The sequence below is a fragment of the Halyomorpha halys genome, unplaced genomic scaffold, assembly GCF_000696795.3.
Source record: "Halyomorpha halys isolate HHAL.00 unplaced genomic scaffold, Hhal_1.1 Scaffold99.1, whole genome shotgun sequence".
Taxonomy (NCBI): Eukaryota; Metazoa; Arthropoda; class Insecta; order Hemiptera; family Pentatomidae; genus Halyomorpha; species Halyomorpha halys.
Window position 1 is genome coordinate 1,082,369 of NW_027108239.1, and position 24,487 is coordinate 1,106,855.

Sequence of the window (24,487 nt, forward strand, 5' to 3'; positions counted from 1 at the left end):
TGTATGAGATCATTTATCAATATTACCTATTGCCCACAACTGTGTGGCAGATTGTAATATCTATCAATAAATAAATCTAATTAAATAAAAAAAAAAAAAAAAAATTCAGACTAGAAAGATAAAACTAAGGAATTAACCAAACCAGCACGCACTCTCGAGTATTTCGGGAAACGGTTTATTTCGTATGAAAATATTTTAGGTGCGCTTTTTATTCATGTGTCCAAGTATCAAGTGCTTGATGGCCTTTCTCAGTATTTACATAATATGCTACTGACCACAGCTGGGAAATTTTCCATTGTGCGGTTTATTAGTGAGCATTTCATAAGCCAACTAGGGAGTGACGAAAAAACTGTAACAGATATAAAAAGTGTTATAGTGATTGGTGTGTTTCATATAAAATTAAAATTACGTTTTTTACCAATACGTATTAATGCAAGTAATAGCAGCCTTTTTTTTTAAAAAAAAAAGCTTTAATACAAAAGGAACTGGTACCATTGGCATTTAAAGTATCAGATTTAACAATTGACAGATTTAGGAAATGACAAGACAATCATTAGGTATACATTTTATAACAATATAACAATTAATGAGTAGAACCTCAAAGTGAATAGAAAATGAAGAAGGCCTACATGAGGACAATAACAGAAAAATAAAATCATTTTCATTCAGATGTTCAATCATTCTTCAATCGTTTTAAGTTAAATAGTACCAAAATTGGAGAATGTAACATATCAATATTTAGTTCATATTGTATTTTTAATGTTTCTGCTTTCATCTGAATGTTTATACCTAGTTTCTTATTTTTTAAAATCTATTATGTTTCTTTATTTTAGATTATATTTACTTTGTAATGTATTAAATAATTGGGAAAGACTCCCTGACAAACGTATTTATCTACATCAGAATAATGTGAAGTATTGCGGATCTCAGGCTCCTAATTTGGTGAAGACAACTATAGTATGTTGGTTATTTCAACTGAAGAAAATACTCTAATCTGAAAGGCACCATAATTTAAGTGCTTCGGGGCCCCACTTGGTTAGGGATGTAGGACTGTCTTCCAGGTCGAACTATTTAATTTACTTAACATATTCTCAAGTTATTTTCATAAGTGATGTTATTACACGATAAAATTAAAATTTCCATCATAAAGACCATTTTCCTGGGGAAAATAACCAGTCTGATCGTCCCTTCCAATAGTATGAAGAGGTGGCGGCAATAAGTCTTGGTCCTGTAGGCGTTTAAACTTTAAATCCGGTTTTGCTTGTTTCTCCATCGTGTAATACTTCCGCTTTAACCCGCCTTTTCTACCCCATTTGGAATCAGATGGGTATTAGATACAACAAATAAGGAATATTTACAGAATTTGTTGAGTACGTTCGTCAACCAAGAATCCACACTTATTTAAAAATTGACTAAAACGTATTTTCATAGTAAAAAATGTGATTCATATTGAAAAGATATTATATAAACGTATTAAATCTTGTCAGGTTTAACTTTGTTCCTCCCCAAGTTTATAAAATTGGATTAGATGTAATAAAATTGTTAATATTAGAATTAAGTTATTTATTGTTTTGATACAACTCATAAATAAATAAGGTAATTTTTTAACATTACGTTGACACTAGTTCATGCAACAATATAAAATCAGTAAACAATTTGATAATCTTATATGTTATAAACTTTTCCATCTTATTGTTATAAACTTAACTGACCTGTTCGAAAATCTATGATTTTGTTTTTAATTACTATCTATTTATCTAATTTAAAAATATTCGCTGAGAAATAAGCGGAGAAAAATTCATATTACCTATAAAATTAAACCAATGTGTAATTAAGGACACCCACAAAAAATTCAATTCATAATTGTATGAAAATATGTACCCAATTTCGTACTGATAAATTCAGAAAAAATACAATATATATATATATTAAAATTCGTTTAAGTGAAAACATTTATTATTTTGTTAGTAGCGAAAGGTATAATTTACAAAATTGCTTAAATAAATGGTGTGACATAGAATATAATATTAATAACTGCTAACGGATTCTTTAGTGGTGTTTCGTTAAAAAAATAGCGCATTCTTGAATGCATAGTAAAAAAAAATTTAATAAAAAAATTACGAATTTATTCAATCAATTGCTTACAACCATTTTTTCCTCACCTAAAATACATTAATAATTGTTTTAACAGAGTATAATATCAAGAAGTATTTTTGGCAACATTGCCGGGCAGGCTAAGATGGGTTATTTTGTGTTTCCGTGATTTTTAATTTTAATTTCTGATGAATTCTGATGGCGGAAACCTCCAATTCTTTAGATGAAGAAACACTTGAAATTAAGACGAAAAGCATTGAACAAACATTACTACCATTAGTAAAACAGGTAATATTATTGTTTAATAGCTCATAGCAGATTATGTTGCTATTTTTAAATCGAAGAGTTATTAGTGTTTTAGTAAAGTAAATGTCTGATGCTGCCTTTACTATATTCCTGAAGCTTTCACATTATTATTGAGGTAGAAGCTACGTTTCACTTAATGTTCTTATACTATTTGATTTTATAGTCAGTAATTACAACTGCCTGTGTTCTCATCTTCGTCAGCCCTTTCTATCATTCTATTTTTTATTTTGACGTGATATTCGCATTGGAGAATATCCAAATGTTGTGTGATTATTGAAGCTTAGGTTACACGATGGTTAGCAATAAGGTTACCAACATTATCTTCATCACATGCCACTAGAGTGGACTGTTTTCAAAGTATTGATTACTGTCAGTTGGCATGCTCCTGTCAAATGTTGTGGGTTCCTCTTTAAGTCTTCCCATTATCAATTAGTTTATTAAAACAATTAGCTTTGGGTTGAAGTTTATTCTCTATGACTGTTTATTTTGTAAGAAATGTCAGCTATTACTGAAAAACAGGTGATAGTAATCCTTAATTGTTCTATGTTGTATTTATTTTGTAAACATTTTCTTCATGACTTATTCAAATAGTAAATATTTTTGCATTTCTAGTGATTTGGTTATTGATGATTTTCTTTATTTTTATGTTGTAAACTGTCATAATATTTTGTTGTGCAGAGATATGTTTATAGTTTCTATTTATTGGTATGTTAGATAACATATTTTTTTGATATTGCTTGTATCAATTCTCCATTTTCGCAACATATGTTCTTAGGTTTTGTTTATCTTCCAAATAATGTGTCTCATTATTTTCAGTCAATATACTGTTCAGTTAAACATTAGCGAAGTTTAATGAGAATTATCATCGGTAAGGTTTTAAAAATGTTATAGCCAATTTTTTTAAACATTATTAATTTTGAAATTATAGGTGAGATTGAAATATGTAGTGCTATTAGTTGTGCTGCATTTTGAAGTAGGCTTTGACTTATTAGCGGTGTGGGTTACTAAAAGGATACCGAATCTTTACTACTTTTAAGCAAACTTAACAGTATTTACATATATGTTATACACTCCAGCATGCCCAATAACTAATTACACAAATAAAATAGATAAGTTTTGTCCTTTTTGGAATATCAGCCAGGATTTCTAGCTGAATACCTCAAATGTTATATTTGTTGTTTGTCTATTTAATTAATTTTAATTAAATGATTAATAATAAGAGATGCAGGAACTTACGAAGTAAAGGTTTTAGATGAAAGGAAAGTGTGGTCTGTAATGTTTTAATTGTTGTAAAACCATTTACTGTGTTGTCAATCCCGGAATAAATCGTTGTTTTAATGAGTTGTAGTTGTTATTTTTGGTTTCATAATAGGGTCCAAATCAATTGTACAGTAGCATGGCGAAGATTTCATATTAAAAATTCATCTAAAGAAATTTCTCTTTTGTTGCTCTATTCGATCACTGTATATTTGTGTATCAAGTTGTGTATGAAGAAGATGAGAGATTGCGCTTCAGGAAAATTAGAGATATTTACAATTAATCAGGGACCTACACTTATCTGATACCATAATGTTGATTGGATAAGCGAGGACAGGCAGGTGAAAAAAATGTATTTATACTGACATCTAAGTAAAACCATCGTTACCATTGAGTGCTACCATCTGGTCCATCAATTTTATTTTTTGTAATTTAAAGCATATAATTATTTGCTAACCATATCTTTTAAATTATATAAATTTGTTTATGATTATATAGCCATAATCCTGATTAATATCTAGTGTATGATCTAATAAATAATAAAATTTGAGTTTTTTTAGTAATTTTAATAAAATTAAGTTTATATTTGAGTCTGAATTTTATTGAAAAAATTTCAAACATAATTAATTTTTTTAAAAATAAAACTATTAAAAGCTTGTTTGATAATATTATGATAATTGATATACTTGAAGAAGTTGAAGGAGGGAAAGATAAGTACTGCGGAGTACTTATCTTTCCCTCCTCTGCGACACAACCCCTGATGAAGACCTGAAACTCAGGTCGAAACGTCGGCATAAAATAAATAAATATGGTTTTGTTTATTTATGTTGTTCTTTGCTGACCGCACCCCCCCGACAAACTTCTTCAAGCATTAATCTACGGTCAACTATCTACACCTCGATAATTGATATAGATATTGCATGATGCTTTCATTCCCCTATGATTTAGTTTAGTAAATTTTATGTTTTTTTACATGGATTTTTAAGCTTTTTTTAGTCAATTATCATTTCTTTGGTTTATTCTTTACATTTTAATTAGTATTTATATTTGCAATATATATATTTATATAAAATTTATCTTTACACAGATTTCAACCCTTGTATCGCATAGAGAGCGAAGTATTTGTTCAGAAAGATCACTCCGAGTTGTTGCAAGAGTTGGTCAAGCTGTGAATGTTGCAGTTGAACGATTTGTCACTGTAGGTGAAAGTATTGCAAGTGATATAACAGAACTTCGTGATGACATGAACAGAGCCTGCAATCAAGCTAGAGCAGCTGGTTTGTTATTTATTTAATTTTTTTTTGTCTTTAAAATGAAGTGTGACAATTTTCATTGCTAGTCATTACAATAAATATTAAGAACCCGAGGGTTCATGCTAATACTATTTTCTGAATATTTCCCTTCATCAATCTGGCGAAACCCAAATATACAACCAACGTTTCACATTCCTTGATCATAACAGTTGTATAATTCCTATTGAACAAAGTTGTATGAATCATTAAAATGGGTTTATCAATATCTTAGTTAATTATTATTTCTGTAGCCATTTATCAATTAATCTGTTATGTTTATTCTTACAAAATTGTAAAATCCTAACAATCAATAAACAAAAAATCTCAATGTTTTTATCAAGATGTTTCATGCTTCTTAAACACCCTCCTGCTATATCTCTGCATAGATATGCTGTACAGATGTCTCTACCCTTCTTTCCAGTCTGATTCTTGGTTTAACGATTTGTTCAATATTTATCTCAATGAATCAATATTTATCTCAATGAATCAATATTTATCTCATTTACCTATTCAGTCGCTGTAATGCTATAATGGCAGTATTCTTTAAACTCTCTTGAATTCTCCAGTTGATTCATCTTTCTTGGGTGAATATTTTATACAATACTATATTTTTTAAAAACTGGAATCTGGAGGATAACCACTTGCCCACCTTGCCTCAGTTGTATCTCTTAAAAATGTCAAGCCAATCTATCTAGAAGCAAGGTATAAATAGAAAGATATTTTTGGTATTTAATAAGATAATATTAAATAAATGTTTAAAGAGGCAAAGGTATAGATAGCTCTTTTGTGCAATTTTTTTTGTTATATTACTGTATTATGAGACAAAAAAAATTCTTTTCAAAATTATAATCATATAATAAATTTCCAGCTTACTTCCGACAGCCAACTGAATATAACCCATACTAAATGACTTTAGTGATATTATTGCTATGTAATCTAATTGAGAATTACCATACAAATTTGATCATCTATTTTTGCATTAAATTATGATTTAATTAAACTTGTTTATCTAAAAAATGTTTTACTGAATTTTGTTTTGTTTTTCTAAAAATATTTTTCTGCCACATCCTATGGACATAAAAATAACTTCAATACTTTTCAATATTCTGGTTTGTTTCTCTAGGGGTTATATTATCTCTTTTAGGATATTTCATCCAAACATTCCTGGGTCTTCTTGATATAAAGTGATGTAGGTAATACACTGATAGATGTGCCATACGGTATTTACATACCTCCTTTCAATTTTTAATAAATTCAGGCTTGTTCATAATCCACATACCCAAAATAGGTTTAGTTGTGAAAATAATCCATTTTCAATAAAGAAGATTTTATTGAAATAACAAAAAATTGAACTTCCCCCTCCTCCACAATTACAAAAAATAAAAGTAAAAAAAAACAACCTTTTTTCCCTTTAATCCCAATTATTTTCACTTCTGGCATGTTCATTAAGTGCCTTTGAGTTCCTTGGAAATTTTTTTTATTAAACTCCTAAGAAATACTTTCCTATTCATCCATAATAATGTTATGCTACTCTTTAAGGGTGCTTGAACCTTGGTTCTGCCATTGTATTCATCGCTTATGTTAGTTCCATAAATGTTTAACTAGATTCAAATTCGAACTTTAATCTTGCCACACCAAGTATTCAATCAAACCTCATAACAACTTATAATTCAGATCATGAATAAAATGAATAAAACCAAACTAATCCAATGAAGGAAAATGTGGGTTAGAATGCTACTTTTTAAGAAAATGAATTAATTATTTCAAAAGTAAACAAATCATCTTTTTACTCTTTTTGTAGACTATGATAACTCCTAATTACCAGTTATTATATATAGTAATTTTTTAGCAATAAATAAACAAACAAGATGATTGATTTAATTTAAAATAATGTTTTTATAGTTGATCAAAATAAAAATCAGATTTAATTTAAAACTAAATAGTTTAGCTGGTGTATTCATTTTGGTAAAAAAAAAAAAATACAGAATACTGATATAACAACTCAGGAGAGAAGCTCAAAAACTTGGTCTTTTAACATTCTTGTAGTATTTTTATTATTTACAGGGAGTGCTATAGAAAAGCTGTGTGAATCTGCTGGAGAAGACTGTTTAAGAGAACGTAGTGCTGTTGTTCGTGCTGCTAGAAATCTTTTAACTTCTGTCACTAGGGTGCTCTTATTAGCAGATGTAGTGGTTGTAAGACAATTATTGCTTGCAAAAGACAAGGTTAATTATTCATTATTATTTTTATTCAATAGATCTACATCCTAAATTATTTTTTTAATGTTATTCTTATGGAAATTTAAGGTAGCTCGAAGCCTTGGTCGTATGGAAGGAGTTTCCAATTTTACGGAGTTTGTTAAGGCATTTTCACAATTTGGATTGGAAATGGTTGAATTAGCACATCTGACTGGAGATAGACAGAATGACATGAAAGATGAAAGGCGTAGAGCACAAATGGCAGCAGCTAGACAAGTTTTAGAAAGATCCACAATGTTATTGCTTACAAGTTCAAAAGTAAGTAATATTTTCTGGAATTATATAGTGTTGTTATTAGTAAATAACATTATCTTAAGTTACCCTTTAGTAAGTAGTTTATGTGTAATGTATATCTAGCCATAAGTTTGCATTAAATACAATATGATTTTCTTTATATTCATTCATTTAATTTTGTTTTTTAATGGTCACAACTTTATATTTTAGACTTGCTTGCGCCATCCTGACAGCTCAACGTGTCGAGAAAACCGTGATACTGTTTTCTGTCAAATGAGACGGGCCATGGATCTAATACATTTTGTTGTAAAGGATGGTGTTTTCGAAGGGGAAATGGCTGAGGATTGGGATGCTGGAAAAACTGTTTATTCTGCAATAAAACAATTTGAATCGTTGGTGGAAATGACGCGCCTTACCTTTGTTTCTGGCCAAACTAAAGATTCTCTTCTGTGTGCTCTAGATACTATAGTAGAGAGAACACAAGACTTTACTGATTCTGCTTATACTAGTCACGAACACCGAGAAAACATTTTATTACTCTGTGACAGAGCTAAATTGCAGTTAAACCAACTTTTGAGAACTGGATTATGTTTGGTTAGTCAAATTTTCAATTATATTATTTTATTCCTTTGTTTAAATGTTAGGGAAAAACAAATAGTTCTAAGATATCCTATGACTTAGAAAATTATCTTGGAAAACACATTATGGATTTTAATCTACCAATAAGTCATTAAGTTCAATATATCAGTAACTATCTGTAAGTTTTACTATGAATTTTTAAGAATAATTTAAATTTCATAGAATGCTCATTAGATACAAGATTCAAACTCATCAGTTTGTATATGCCCTCCTTTTGTTATTCATGATACCTCATTCTGGTATTGCTTACCCAGTTATTTTTTTTTTTTTTTTTTTCAACACCACTTTTTTCTTCACCTGTTTAATTATGAAGGAGATCTGTGTCAGTCACCATTGCCTCACTTAGCTAATCGAATGACTTAAAAAAACTACAATTTAATGTAAAAAATTCACATGTCAGTAAATTTTATAGAATCTATTAAAAAAAAAGTCATTAAGATGACTTTCAACTCGATTTTTTGCAAAATATACTTTATATTGATTTTAGCTTATAATTCCCCCGATCTTTTGTCTATAGCATTAATAGTAGTAATATAAATAGCAGATATTACTAAAAAGTCTTATTTATTTGTGTAGAAAACTGTCTTGTATTTTTTTAACTTATCACTTCTCTAGAACTATGCTAATAAAATAAAATCTGGTGCTGTGCAGGCATCACGCATTTATCATGGTTGGAATAATGAATATCTCAACTTTATTCCTACCAAGAATGCAATAGTTATACAAAATATAACAAAGCCCTGAAGAACTATTGTGATCGGACACTCTCAGCAGTCTCCAATTATCCAGTTCCTTAACTGCTTATTTCACCATTTTCTCCTTTAGTGAATTATCAAATTCTTTTCTAGTTCATATTTATAAATTTTTTAGTGCTATTAACACTCCAAAATGGTTAATTATTTCAAATAAACAAAATTAAAGGTAATTTATAGGGTGATATTTTGAAAATTTGGCAATAAAGCCCTCTTAAACTATTTCAATGCATGGGCGTTGATGACTTCAGGGTTTTACGCTCTAAAGCCCCAGCCAACAGCAACAACTATATCAATGAGAACAAGATAAAGCTGATATTAAAATTTACTCGATTGTCCATTAATGTATGGAGTTTAATCAATATCATCAGAATCATTTTTGAGAATATTGGAACAATGTGAAATATCAATTCTTTAAAGTGACACTCCTGGTTGGTCGATTTTAATAAAAAGGTTGCTGTAACATACCATTGACATACCCTGAATATGTAATTTTAGTTTTGTACAATTTTTCGTTTTTGAGCTAGACTGATACACACATAGACAGTTTTGCGAGACGTGGTTATTTGGACTGAGGGTATTTCAAAACCTGTAATTTCGTCAAAAACTCAAAGTTGGAATTTTCCCCAATCACAATACTTTCCCCTACTCTATATACCATATATAGGCAAGTGAAAATAAAAAATAAAACTTAAGTTTTCATTGGGAAAATAAGTTACTCCTATTATCGGAATGGCAGATACAATTTTCTACAATTGCCATCCCTTTTGTATTTATTTATGATTAGCTGATGTTATTGTCTTTATTTACTTAATTATTATTTGTATGTGATTCAGGAACAAGCTGAAGGCTATTCTCCTACAGAAGAATTAGAATGCACTGTTCAAAATTGTCTATCTGCTACCAGAGATCTATTTAATCAACTAGTTTCGACTACAAGAGAACAGACTTCTGATCTCTTGAATATTACTAAAGCAGGATCTCAACTTGTGTCAGTAATAACAAATGCAGCGCTTGCTTGTGATGAAATTCGTACTCAACATAGTGCTCAATGCTTCAATCAACATATTGAGCATATTGTCGAGGTATTATTGCTCAAGTTATAGATTGAATATTTTTTAGAGAGAAACTTTTGATATTTTGCTCTAGATATTATTTGAATTATTTAGTATAATTTTGCAAAAATTCAGTGCTATTTTTTTAAATTTATAAATAAAATAATTTTATTTTCATGAAAGTGTTTTCAGTCAACATAATAATATTAGTAACAGTAGAATATCATGGATTCCTACATTATTAGTTCAACGATTTATTTTTTACTTAAGACTTCCTATTTTCAAATACCTTCATTAGTGTGCACATTTATTCTTTATTCCTCTTGGAAAACATTGAGCTAGAGAATCTTCACATCCAGTGGTATAATGAGGAAAAGGCAGAAGGGTGTATTTTGGATCCCACTCCCACTAAGGTGGCCACAGCAGTAGCTTTTTATTATTATTATTGTTTTAATTCTATTTTTTATTGCAAAAACACTATGTACATTTTTTCTTAATTAAGTGAGAGCGTTACTGTTAAACAAGGGGAAGCTTAGCACATGGGAGCAACGATTTCAATGAAATGTTTTGGTGATACTAGGTCGAAAAATGATAGACATGTTACCGAGGGTTCTTGTCAAGTTGCCCTAGTAGCCGAAAAAAAAAATTTTACATAACTTTAGAATTTTTTATATTTTTATATGCCACTTTACTCGGCATTTATTTTATGGTTATTATATATTAATCGATTTGTTTTTTCATGCTGAATAAAAAAAAAAGTTTATTGATTATATTAAATGAGTTTTTAAGGTTTCAAAAGACGTTAAAAACGAATCTGACTCGATTTTTTTGTCTACTTTACTAGCAGTGATTTGATTTTTGTAATTTTTAGTAGAATAAAACTTATTTGATGCAATAAATGATCTTTTTTTCTTATTCTACATGAAAAAACAAATTGATTGGTTCATATTAACCATGAAATGCTGAACAAAGGTGGCATAAGATAATTTAATAAATTTCTAAAATTATTTTTCTCGGTTTCTAGGGAGTATTGGCTAGAACACTCGGTTACATGTCTAATATTTTTCAATCTATAATGATGAGAGATAGTTGACTGTGGATAAATTATATGAGGAGAAGATGGTTGGGGGGGGGTGTGGTCAAAATATAACCCATAAATATAATATATTATATATTATATAACATAACATATATAAATAAAATGTATTTGTGTTATATTTTGACCACACCCCCCCAACCATCTTCTAGTATATCAAAAAAAGTTTCATTGAAATTAATGATCCCATGTATGTAGCCTATCTTTGTGAGTCAAATAATATTATTGCTTTGAAGTTAAACAAAAATAAATTTCACCTAAACCTTAAATGCTCTGGTTTTACCACTATTCCCAACTAAACATGACTACATTGTCAACATTTCAGGCTTATACTGATACTAATTTCAACAGTAAAGTTGAAATTATTAACTTCAAAAACCTATTGAATGATCTCTAAATCGATGAAATTCAAGCCCTTTCCCGTCTAAAAATATAAGATATTAAATAATTTTTTTAAAACTCATTAAAATTAAATTAAATCTGTACTGTTACAACCGACGAAGGGTCGTCAGGGGTACAATACTTTGTAAGGAAGTACTGTTACTAGACCAACAGCTGTGCAAGGAAGTGAATTTGTCAGAATTGTGCTCAACTGCCAGATTTGCCCAATGAAGGGTACCCATTTTATGAGGCTGGGTGGACCCCAGAGGACTCCCGAATCCACAGGGCTGACTCATGTTTACAGTGAAGCAGAAAATAATTAGCTGCCACAGCCAGATTCAAACCCGGGTCCTTAGAGTTAGTAGCACAGTACCTTACCACTGAGCTACTGTCTCCCACTTTTAAACTCATAGCTAATTAAAATCAGCACTTTATTCATAAAAAATATTTCGAAAGTCATTGTTGAAATTATAATCATTATTTTTCAATAAAAAAAAGTAGTAAAGTAAAATTTGTATGAATTATTCAAAGTCTGGTTGGGATACTATTGAAATGGAAGAAGTTACAATTTAATTGGAATATCTTACATTTGATACTGAAAAAGTTATAATTGAAGTGGAAAAGGTAAGAATTGACTTGGAAAATGTTTGAATTGATTTGGAAATGCTATATAGCTTATGATTTTTGGGGCTGAAGATATTGTGGTGGAGCACATTGGGGTGAGGGTTCCAAAGGCCTGGGTCAGGATGTTGTGGGTTTTATCCCAACTAGATCAGTCAATATTTATTTTGTGATGTCCCATTAAAATGAATCTTGACATTTCCACTCAGGGGCTGTATGCTACTAATATGGAAGACGATGCTAAAAAAACAACTGATTTTGGGGCTTTATTAGTTTAACCATTATTAAGGATGGGCAACAAAATATTGACATTATAGATCCCCTTAAGCACTGGTGACCGAAATGTTACTGAAAAAGGAAGGAGAACTTCTTGGAAAAAGATTCATTGACTACTTTTTATACAATTGAGTATAACTTTAAGACTTTAACAATCTTTTTTACTTTAATTATTTGTAACGGTGATCGTATTGTTATAAATTTTCGACCAAGATTTTTTAGTTATAATATGACTGAAATATGACTTAATTTCTTTAAATATGGCTATCATCTTTGCAAAACTTTTGTAAAAAGTTATTTGGATATTTATGGAATTATAAGGGTTATGCATTTTCTTTATAGCATAAGCTATTATGATTTTCTTGATTTTTTTCCTTATTTTCTTCATATTAGGGAAAATTATATTTTATATCATATTAATCTATATTAGAACTTTTCAGTGTCTGTTATTGTTTCTTCATCCCTATCTTACTTATTATTCAAGTAACATTATTATTCAATAATTTTAACAATTTTTTTATTTCTATTAATGAATAAATCTTTGGATAAAATAATATGTTATTGATTTTGTATGCTATGTATATATATTTTTTTTATATCTTTAGATGTGCAAACTCCTGAGGCATATTGCTGCTACTGAAACCCTTCAGGTATCATCCAAATATACTGAAATAAATGTTCGAATTTATGGTCCACAAGTAGCAATAGCAGCAACAACATTAACACAACACCCAAATAGTAAAATAGCTAAGGAAAATTTAGAAGGTAATTATTATTAATAAAATTGGTTTAATATTATTACTTATAGAAAACAAATCAGTTTTAAAATAAAATACAAGGTGTTATGTACAATGACTCACAAAATTGATTAAATGATATCATCTTCCTTTTTCTGTTGTAATATTGTACAATAGTATAAATTATAATATTTATACTCCAAGGTTAGAACTTTAGGATTATATTCCCTAATCATAAAGATAAATATTAAAGCTGTTAACCCACCCAATAAATTTGATAATATATTTCAGCATCACCTCTTACTATTTGCTTATCAAATGTTTCAACTTGTTCAATTGTATGACTCATTTTTATAAACTGTTTTATAGTAGTAGTGGTGTTTTTCTTATCATAAATTTTCTTTCTGAAATACAAAATAAAACCCATTGATGTAGAAACCTAGTTTTTGAGCAAAAACTTGATGAGTTGGGGTTGCATGATACCTCAAGGAGTCAGCATTTCAATTAGGACCAAAGAAAAGTTGAATGAAATGGATTATATTGTAATTTTATAAAATCTGTGAGTCGGAAGCTTTAATAGATCTGTACTGATTTCTATTAATACAAGTTTCGACATAATTGTAACCTGAACCTTAATATAAATTAAATGACTCACTCATTGTCTTACTTTCACATTCCTTGTCCCATTTTTAACTACACACTATCATATTTTCATCTTCCTCCCACATCTAATAGTTTGCCTTATAATTTGTTTTCTTTAGTTTTTCATTCCTAATCTTTCCTATCAGATTATAATCCAAATCCTTATCTTCTTATTTTAACACCATCTAATTTTTTTAAGATTTGGCACCCATATTATGGAAAAGGCATATTCTTTATTAAACTTAAACAGCATGTTCTAATTCTCCAGGCCACTTTACCGTAAAAACGTATGACACACACCCAAATATATTTAATTTTGATATTTATTGGTATGTTTTTGTAAAATAAGAGATTGTTTCAACTGAGTATCATTTTTAATCAATTTTGAAAATATAATTCTTTGTGTTGCTTACTAATTAAATAAAATTTTTGACTAACAGTCCTGTTAATATGAAAAGTTTTTTACAATAACTGTTCATAATTATGAGAGATAGTTGACCGTGGATGACGTACTAGGAGATGATGGTTGGGGGTGCGGTCAAAATGAAACACAAATAAGTTGGTTATTTAATTGTGCCAAAGTTGCGGCTAGAGTTTCTAGTCTTCATCAGGGCTAAGGACAGAACAAGATAACAACCAAAAAGTATAGAAAATAAAAAATAAAATATAAACAGAATGACATAAAGTGAATAATTTTACAGAATGGAATTAATAAAATGAAGTGATGAGAGAAGTGGAAAATAAAATGTATACATAGGCAATTGAAAAAGTAGGTAAAATGACATAATTAAGGAAATAAAATGAAAATGAAGTTATATAATGCAAAGAAGTATGAATATATTAGTTATTAATAATTTAAAAATTGAAATATGGAAAAAAAAGAAAATTGAGAGAAAGAAAATATAAAAATATGTAACCATAATAATTGATAAAGAGGCAAAATATAAGTAAAATTTAACAAAAAGAGATGAAAAAAAATATATAATAAAAAAAAAAAAAAAACAGAATAAAACGAACCTGTTAGCTTGGAAACCAAAACGTCAAGTGGTATACTGCGCCAATAACAGCCAAACTCCGAATTAAAAAAGACGTTACAACAATAATAATAAAATGTAAACAATATAAAAATAAAAAGTAAAAAGTAGAAAATATTTAGAGGAAGAAAGCGTGTTAGAGGGTGACGACAAATGGTTTTTGGAAAATTTTAAAAATATATGTATGTACAAGGATGACGAAGTACCGGAAGATGACAAAGTGTCATGGGTATTTAACAACAATTATAAAGAGGATACGTATATAAGGGGGGGAGGACAAATGTGTAAGAAAAAGTTTAAGAAGTGAAATAATACATTACAAATAGAGCGAAAAAATAAAAAGAATAAGAAAAAAAATTGTAAAAATTACTTTTTTAATAAATTAACTATTATTATGTTAATGATAAGTTGTGCTTGTTGGTTTTTAAATTGATGGAAGAAGGTTCTAATTGGATACAGAGGCTTTCAGAGATGAGTCTTTTGTCATGGTTACGAACTGTAGCAAGTATATACGTTTTGTCGAAATCAAAGGAATGATTTAAAGAAAGAGAATGTTCCGAAAGTTTAGAGGCAGAATGATTATGTGAGGAAAAAGAATATTTGTGTTGTTTGATAAGGTCTTTTAAGAGATTTTTGGTTTCGCCTATGTAAGCGGAATTACAATTAAGGGTGGAGCGAGGGGATGCGGTATACAATATGTGATCAGTGTAGAGGAGGAATAGGGTCTTTTAGTTTAATGTAAATATTAGATAGTGTGTTGTGAGGTCTGAAAGCAATAAAAAGGTTAGGTATAGCAGAACGTAAGAGTTTTTGAATGTTGTCGGAAAGAAAGGGAATGTGTGGTAGTGATCTGTTACTCAAATGTCGCTCAAACTCCCTTTTTCCTAAATCCATCAATAATTCCCTCAACCATATTTCTGTATCTAAACATCTTAATTCTAAGTTATTTTCCATTTCTTTTAAATTCCACATATGGGGTCAGGTGTAAGAGGAGCGGACTCAGATCCTTTCCTTGCTAGGTAGTCCGCTCGCTCATTTCCTTTAATGCCTTTATGTCCAGACACCCATTCCACCCGCACCTTGTTGGCCAAGGAGAGAGAGTTCAAGTTAGCCTTACACTTCTCCACCAATTTAGAACGGGTTACATAGTTATCCAGCACATAGATGGCTGCCTGACTGTCCGTATAAATCGTAATTAGCCTTTCCCTCGTGTCCTCTTTTATTAAATTCTTGGCACCGACATTTATTGTAAACACCTCACCCTAGAATACTGTGGTGTGTTTTCCTAACGAGATGGATGTGCCTTGGTTAGGCATGTTCATCCTCCATATTCCTGGTCCAGATTCTTGTTCCTTTAGGGATCCGTCTGTGTAGCAGTTTATCCCATTACACGGCTTGTGTGGAGTAGACCCTTTAATCATTACACTATAGTAAGTGTTCTTGTATTTCTTCACCTGATAATCAGAATGCATAGCCAGGATCCCATCTTCATTGATCCTCCTGAACAGTCTGCCATGTCCCAGTCAGGGAATGGTAGTTCGTTCCTAGTTTCATAAGCCTATATGCAGAGCTAAGGGCTTGAGCTCAATCTCTATATGCAGAGGTTTAATGTTCAGAAGAACCTCCATTGCTGTAGAGAGAGTAGTGCTTATGGCACCCGTTATCATGAGGCATGTCAGTCTCTGAAGTTTCTCGAGCCAAGCTTGGGATTTCCTGGTCGTAGCCCTGTGCCATCATACGATAGCAGCATATGTACAATCAATATATAACTTTTGGTTTAAGGCCCCAGGATTTACTTACGGGTCCTTTACATGCCCAGAGACACCTCAGTGCCTTCATACTGGTCATTTCAACATGGAGTTGCCACTTCACTATTCACTTCACACACACGTTACTATCAAGAGTAACGCCAAGATGTTTGACTTCACTGCAGAATCCCAATCGCTCACCGTTAAGATGCGGCGACCTGATTGCAATGTTCTGTCTGTTAGTGAAGACACAAAGACTGACCTTTTGAGGATTGATGCTCAGACCATACTCCTGGCACCATCCATTCATAATGTCTACCGATGTTTGAAGCAATCCTGAGATAGTTTCTGGGAATTAGCCTCCTTCCTATCAGCACAGCGATATCATCAGCATATCCCTGCGTGTAAAAACCTGCCTTATTGGATCTGATAAGTAAGGTGTCCACCACCATACACCACAGGAGAGGAGATAGCACTCCACCATATGGACAGCCACCAGCGGGCTTCATCCACACCTTAGTGTGTCCTAGCTCTGACTTGAGCAATCTTCCTTTCAACATCGCATTGATCCAGTTGAAAGAAAGCTGTCCCACCCCTTTCATTTCCATAGCTCTTGCCATGGTTCTGTAAGGAGTACGATCAAAGGCGCCTTCAATGTCAATGCCCTAATCTCCTTATAGGCCAAACTCTTTTCAATCCTGGATACTAAATGATGTAAAGCATCCTCACAGGATTTCCCGGATTGATAGGCAAATCGAGTGCTGTGTAGTGGTCTCTCTACCAGCGTAGTTTCCCTAATATGTCTGTCCAGAACCTTCTCAAGTGTCTTCATTAAGAAGGATGTCAGACAGATAGGTCTATACGCCTTGAGGTTGTCATAAGAAGCACACCTTCAACACTCTCCAGCTACATGGAATATGACTCAGTACCAAACTCCCCCTTAGCAAAGCTAAGAGGTATGGTTTTCAGACCGGTAGGCCTTCTTGTAATAAGGCCGGAGAAATTCCATCCATACCGGCTGATTTAAAGGGGCGAGAATGATCTAATCACCCACTCAACCTTGCCAGAATTGAGAATCCTATTTGCCTTGACCCACTTATCTCTACTACAAATGTAGCTCTCTATAGTGGGGGTTGTGTCATTTTTTCTATCAGTACACACTCAGGGAAGTGTGAGCGTGCCAGAGCCTCCAGGGTTCCCACTTCAGAATTAGTGAACTCTCTTTCCACCTCAACAGCATCCAACACTCCCCTTTCAGAGTCCCTGTATAGAATTCTATTGATTCTGAACGTGGAGGGAGCATCATTAACATCATTGCAGAATCTCCTCCATGCCCCTGTTTTGGCCTTCCTTACAGCCTTATTGTAGTCAGTTAGTGCACTCTTATAAGTGTCCCAACAGCCTGTTCTTTTCGCTGTGTTGAAGAGTCTCCTTGTGAGTCCTCTCAGCCTAGCCAATTCCTCATTCTACCAGGTCGTATTCCTGTTGGTTTGGATCCTGCATACACTGTTATTATCAGTGTAGGATCTTATGATCGCATCTGTTAAGGACGTGTTAAGGCATTCAAGCTGCAAGGTGTTCCTGATTGTTCCTGGACAACTCTTGACCTCTTCCTCAAGTTGGGTACAGTAGGAATCCCAATTCGTCAACTTTGAATTCCTGTACACCGACTGGGTCATGTCACAAGTTGTGTGGAGGGTCCCGGTCCTGTAGAATTCCGGTCCCTATCAACAGAGGTTGATGGGCCTGGTCGTTCGTCAGTTTCTTGTGACTGCCCCCTCCCTCGTATCAGCTCTCCTGGTCGTTCCTGGTTCCTAAGGGTTCCGGTCCCTAACACCATAGGTGGAGGTGCCCTGTTGACCTTCAGTATCCTGAGAACTGACCCTAAGCCTCCTTCTAGCCCTCATGGATGGTCCAGGTCGCGTTGAGCTCCGGTCCCTATCAGCCGAGGCTGATGGGCCTGAAGGTCTCCCGGTATTCTGTGGCCGATCCACACTCCTTGGCTCGCTCTCCTCAGCAGAACCAGGTCCTGTAGAGCTCTGTTCCCTATCAACATCAACCAAAGTTCCTAGACCTAAAACACTCTCAGTCTCCTGTAGTCCTGCTGTGACTCTGTTGATCGCACGCCGCCTTCTCCTCATTGCGCCCGATCCTCTGCCATCCCTTCTTCTAGACTGGGGTCTGGGGGCAGTGTTCCCCACACTTCCCCCTTCCCCCTGCTGAAGTTCCTCATCGCTTATCTCTTCCAAGATCGTGGAAAGTGAGCTCTTAACATTCCCTGGCAGTTCCATTGCTGGCCCTGCCAGATCCGGAATATCTAAGGAGGACGAGTCCTCCTCATCTGGAAAGGAATAAATATAAAACAAATTGTTGTCATTCATTTTGTTCTCACGAGTATGGGGGTTCTTAAAGGCACTGCAGGTACTAATCCCCTCTCCCTACAGCAGACATAGATACAATGGGGTGCGCCAGGTGCCCCAAATGGGTCGATAAAAGACAGTATATTTTTATACACCCTCTGCCATTCAGCCTCAGCTCGAGCTCCCTACGCCTAGTTTGGGTGTTTAAAGGGCCTGTCATGTCTGTCAATAACACGCCTCTGTCCAATCGGACTCCCCAGGGGGCACCATGCGGAGGTGACAGTAGGTGTTGGGAGGAATAGAGAGGACTGGGAATCCTTAGACAGTGAGTAGGGCACTCTGGCCTGATTCATCCGCAAAGGGTGGGGTAGACACCCGCACCCATCTCCCTCTCTAGTCCTCCTGTTGACAAATTAGGCATAAGAAGTGGAAATATTAAGAGAAGTCTGAGTAATACTTATACTTACATATTTTGTTTTATTCACCAACATTCCAATAGACAAAGCCCTCCTTATCATCGAAGCCAATTGGACATCCATTGTACCCCACAATTCCCTTAAACGTTTTTCCTACCTTGAATCCCTTCAACTCTGTTGTAAATCTGGTTACCTTACTTTCCAAGATCAGTTCTTTAACCAAATTTCAGGGCTGGCCATGGGAAATCCTCTAGCTCCCGATCTTTCCAATGTGGTCCTAAATGATTTGCTAGATTCCGTTATCCCATTCTTTCCAGTTGACATTATTCTTACTAAAAAATATGTAGATGATCTCCTTCTTGTCTTAAATCCTGATAAAATCCCTGACATCTTATCCGCCTTTAATTCTTACCATCCACGCCTTAATTTTACTGTAGAAATTAAAAATAACAACTCCCTTCCGTTCCTTAACATCCTCATCATAAGAAACCCAGACAACACCATATCCACTCACTGGTACACCAAACCAACCTACTCAAGCAGACTTCTAAATTACCACTCCCAACATCCTTACCATCAAAGAATTAACGTAGCCAAAAACCTTATTCACTGTGGCCTTTCCCATTTCCATGAAAAAAACACACCACAGTAAACAAATACTCTTAGCTAATAACTTCCCTCTCCATATCATTCATAAACTTTTATACAACTAAAAATATCGTCTCACCACTTCACCTAATTCTTCAAAACCCCTTTCTTTCCAACAACATTCAAAAACTCTTATGTTCTGCTATACCTAACCTTTTTATTGCTTTCAGACCTCACAACACACTATCTAATATTTACACTGAACTAAAAGACCCTATCCTTCCTCTACACCGATCACATATTGTATACCACATCCCTTGCTCCACCCTTAATTGTAATTCTGCTCACATAGGCGAAACCAAAAATCTCTTAAAAGACTGTATCAAACAACATAAATATTCTGTTTCCTCACATAATCTTTCTGCCTCTAAACTTTCGGAACATTCTCTTTCTTTAAATCATTCCTTTGATTTCGACAAAACGTCTATACTTGCTACAGTTCATAACTATGACAAAAGACTCATCTCTGAAAGCCTCTATATCCAATTAGAACCTTTTTCTATCAATTTAAAAACCAACAAGCCCAACTTATCATTAACATAAATGTTACGGCGGGGAGGGGTTCAAAAGGAACCTTTACTAGCCCAACCGTGAAAAGAAAAGAATAGCCGAATTTTGTTATTTTTGTATTTTTAAATAAGTAAACATAATAAGAAGGAACACAAAATATACAACTAGAAACAAAAGAAAAGCTTAACACTATTATAAAATTAAATTAATTGAACAAAAGATAAAAAAAGTCTTATTTCACCGGTGATTGGTGGGGCCCCGGTTGTGGTTATTCTAAGTGGATATTCTCGTGGAAGTAGATCGACAAAAGGGACGTACATCCACCCGCCTTGTCCTCTTGGAGGATGAGTTGAAGAAGTCCGTCCTCCATGGCTAAGATGATTTAGCTGGTGAAGATGGCCAGAATGCTGGCAACTACGAGTGCATAGTGAGGAGAAAATGAAGAAGATATGTGTATGCAGTGAGACGTTAAGAAGTTGTCTGTCTATTTTTTAGTTTAAAAAACAATAGAGATTTTGTTTTTGATGTTATAAAAATTATATGTTTCAATTATCGATTTGTGGACCATATGTTGGCCGCAACAATAATAATTTTTACAACTTTTTTTTTAATCTTTTTATTTTTTCGCTCACTTTGTAATGTATTATTCCACTTCTTAAATTTTTTCTTACACATTTGTCCTCCCCCCCTTATATACGTTTCCTCTTTTTAATTGTTAATAAATACCCATGACCCTTTGTCATCTTCCGGTACTTCGTCATCCTTGTACATACATATATTTTTAAAATTTTCCAAAAACCATTTGTCGTCACCCTCTCACACGCTTTCTTCCTCTAAATATTTTCTACTTTTTACTTTTTATTTTTATATTGTTTACATTTTATTATTATTGTTGTAACATCTTTTTTAATTCGGAGTTTGGCTGTTATTGGCGCAGTATACCACTTGACGTTTTGGTTTCCAAGCTAACAGGTTCGTTTTATTTTATTTTTTTTTTTATTATATTTTTTTTTCATCTCTTTTTGTTAATTTTTACTTATATTTTGCCTCTTTATCAATTATTATGGTTACATATTTTTATATTTTCTTTCTCTCAATTTTCTTTTTTTTCCATATTTCAATTTTTAAATTATTAATAACTAATATATTCATACTTCTTTGCATTATATAACTTCATTTTCATTTTATTTCCTTAATTATGTTATTTTACCTACTTTTTCAATTGCCTATGTATACATTTTATTTTCCACTTCTCTCATCACTTCATTTTATTAATTCCATTCTGTAAAATTATACACTTTATGTCATTCTGTTTATATTTTATTTTTTATTTTCTATACTTTTTGGTTGTTATTTTGTTCTGTTCTTAGCCCTGATGAAGGCTAGAAACTCTAGCCTAAACATTGGTACAATTAAATAAGCACACCAACTTATTTGTATTTCATTTTGACCGCACCCCAACCATCATCTCCTAGTACAATAACTGTTATATTTTTTAAGTATCTATAAATGGTCTGTTCTGGAACCAATAAAAGTGTTTTAGATGAACCAAGAAAACAGATTTTTAATCAAAGTGGGGACAACTCCATTCCTTACCTTTCCAGTCTGTTTAATATCAGGAACCAGTGTAACAAAATGACCATATAATCTATTTATTTATTTTTTTACAAAGCTGCAGCTTACAATTGATTGTTTGTGGTTAACTTAGTAATTTCTTTGTTCAATGCATTGTGATGTAACTAATAAACATTTTATGTACTATTTATACCATAAAGTCATTGCTTATTCCTTGAGGCTCATTAGTTCCCTCTATCATAGCCATTTTTCCCTACTTAGAATAATTTTGTTGTTAAACTATTGATTGTTTTTTTAATGATAAGAAGATAGTTGACCTTCGATAATATATATGAGAAGATGTTTAGGGATGCAGTCAGAGAACAATTTTTTTTTCTTTTTTGTTATCTAGGAAGATAAATGTGTGGGTGGGTGTTGGTTGAGTGCCTAATCTTAAGAATCAATGATCAGCTCTTACGGTTCCAAAAGTTATAACAGCTGTTTATTTTCAGTTTTTGAAATTAGTTTTTATTCACTTAATTAATGTCACTGACAAAAATTAATATACATAATAAAATCATCTTTACTCGCACTATCTACCTATTTTTTTTTTTTAATTTGAAGATTTTTTTTGTTTTATTAGATTATAGTACTAAACATACTATATCTTGAGGTTGAGAATCATGTACCTCTACTTTTGTCCACAAAACTCTTTGGCACTTCATAGATGGATAGATAGATCAAACTAAGGAATTTTTTTAAAAGAAAATTCTATTTCAAAGAAAAACACTGAAAGTCAGGGAATTTTACAAGTTAATGGATGCAGGTGCATATTTGCTCTCATGAATCAAAATCATTATTTGTCACTAAGTTTATTTGATAGTGGTTTATATAAGGCATGGCCAGAAAGTAGAAATACTCAATTATTTGTGTTTAGAAAAAAATAACAGGATATTGTAGATATATGTTACTTATTTGTTCATATAATCGCCTTCCCGTTCTATGCAGGTTGTAGGCCGTGGCTCAAGCTTTTTGATGTCCTTCTCTTAGAAATGTCCCGTCAACTTCAAGACCTCTTGTTTCATCTTCTCATTGATTCGAGATTTTTTCCCACCGAATTGAGTCTTTAGGAAGGTGAAAAGATAAAAAACTAAAGGCTCCAAGTCAGGGGAGTAAGCTGGGTGGTTTAACACATTCCAACCAAATGAATTCAAAAGCGTTGGTGTTGTCATGTACCCTCACTTCACCAACCACCCAAACCACTCATTTGATTATCATGAATATTCATTTCCTTTTGGTAAACTCATGACACCACTTAACCACGTTTGTTTGGTTTATAGCACCTTCCCATAAACGTTCTTTATCCATGCAAAAATTTTCATCAGTTTTTCCTTCTGTAAGAAGAAGCCTTATGACAACACGCACCTCGCACTTGGCAGGATATCTTATTGACATATTTCATATAAACTGTCATTGCAAGACGAGTTTAGGTACTTGTTTGGGTCTCCAGTGCTCGTAGTATTCAGGAGACCCCCTACCCCTCAGTGATGCTAACTTTTGAAAAAACAATCACACAACACGACAGTCCAACAGAACTCTCTACTTTCTAGACATGTCTCTTATACTAGTATTCATATGACATGTCAAATTGTTTGTGGTTTGTTGTATCAACTGATAGTTAACGAGCTATATTAAAGATCTCATAGTACTTTGTTCCTCTGTTGTAAACTTGCATATAAAGGTATTGTCAAGATCTCCCTTAATTATATTCAATGTGGGGACTTATCTAGTCCAGAAATCCAGGATTGCCTGACATCTCTATTTTTGGCAAAATTTTTTTATTTTTTTTTAAATTTTCATCATAGGGTCTTGATGACTTTTTCATTTAATCATTGAATGGCATCCTTCAGACCTTCCAATTGGGTTCTAATTGTGTTTATATGATTTCTGTCTCTCACTATCCTCTAGACATGTCTAAACCATTTCAACTGTTTCATCACAATACTTTCCTCCTTTTTTTTTTTTATTGAACGGCTTTAAAGACCACACGAATATCATTATTTTCACTTCCTTTCATACCCCTTCTCTCCTTCTCTCTCTTTCTTTCTATTGTGAAAGAATTGCACATAAAGTTATCAAGCACATCTTCAGTTTTTCTGATACTGTCTTTCCTAAACTGATCCCTTCTTGCTTTTCCAACAATTTTTTGGAGGAATTTTATTGCTGTTGCTATGGAACTGACTTAGGAGTTCATTTGCCCAAACAGAACTCTTAGTGCCATACAGATGTAATGGAAGTATATAGTCTTAAATATATGTAGGTTTGTTCCTTACCCTATAACTCTTTTCACTATTTTAAATATTTTGATGTTTATATTAATTTATGATGATTATTTTAAGGTATTTAATTGTCTTTGTAGTGTTTGCTGATATGTGGTACTCCATAATGAATGATGTTACAACTGTTTGTAAAGAAGTATTAGAAGCTGTTAAGGTGCCAGAGAAACAAACATACATGTCATTACCAAGACCTGGAGTATGCATTTTAATATATATATATATATTTTTTTAGTTTTTC

At 32.5% G+C, this 24,487-nt stretch overlaps 1 protein-coding gene across 2 annotated transcripts in view; it reads left to right on the forward strand.

Annotated features, from left to right (window-relative positions):
* The first annotated feature begins 2,235 nt into the window (after window positions 1-2,235).
* Window positions 2,236-24,487, forward strand: part of alpha-Catr (alpha-catenin related) — a 46,913-nt gene continuing 24,661 nt past the window's right edge. For both annotated transcript variants that reach the window (XM_014415371.3, XM_014415372.3), the window contains exons 1-8: window positions 2,236-2,382; window positions 4,745-4,934; window positions 7,014-7,174; window positions 7,256-7,465; window positions 7,652-8,035; window positions 9,669-9,917; window positions 12,867-13,026; window positions 24,330-24,445. In XM_014415371.3, coding sequence (XP_014270857.1) covers window positions 2,293-2,382; window positions 4,745-4,934; window positions 7,014-7,174; window positions 7,256-7,465; window positions 7,652-8,035; window positions 9,669-9,917; window positions 12,867-13,026; window positions 24,330-24,445 — 1,560 coding nt within the window. In that variant the 5' untranslated portion in view covers window positions 2,236-2,292. The remainder of the gene's footprint in view (window positions 2,383-4,744; window positions 4,935-7,013; window positions 7,175-7,255; window positions 7,466-7,651; window positions 8,036-9,668; window positions 9,918-12,866; window positions 13,027-24,329; window positions 24,446-24,487) is intronic.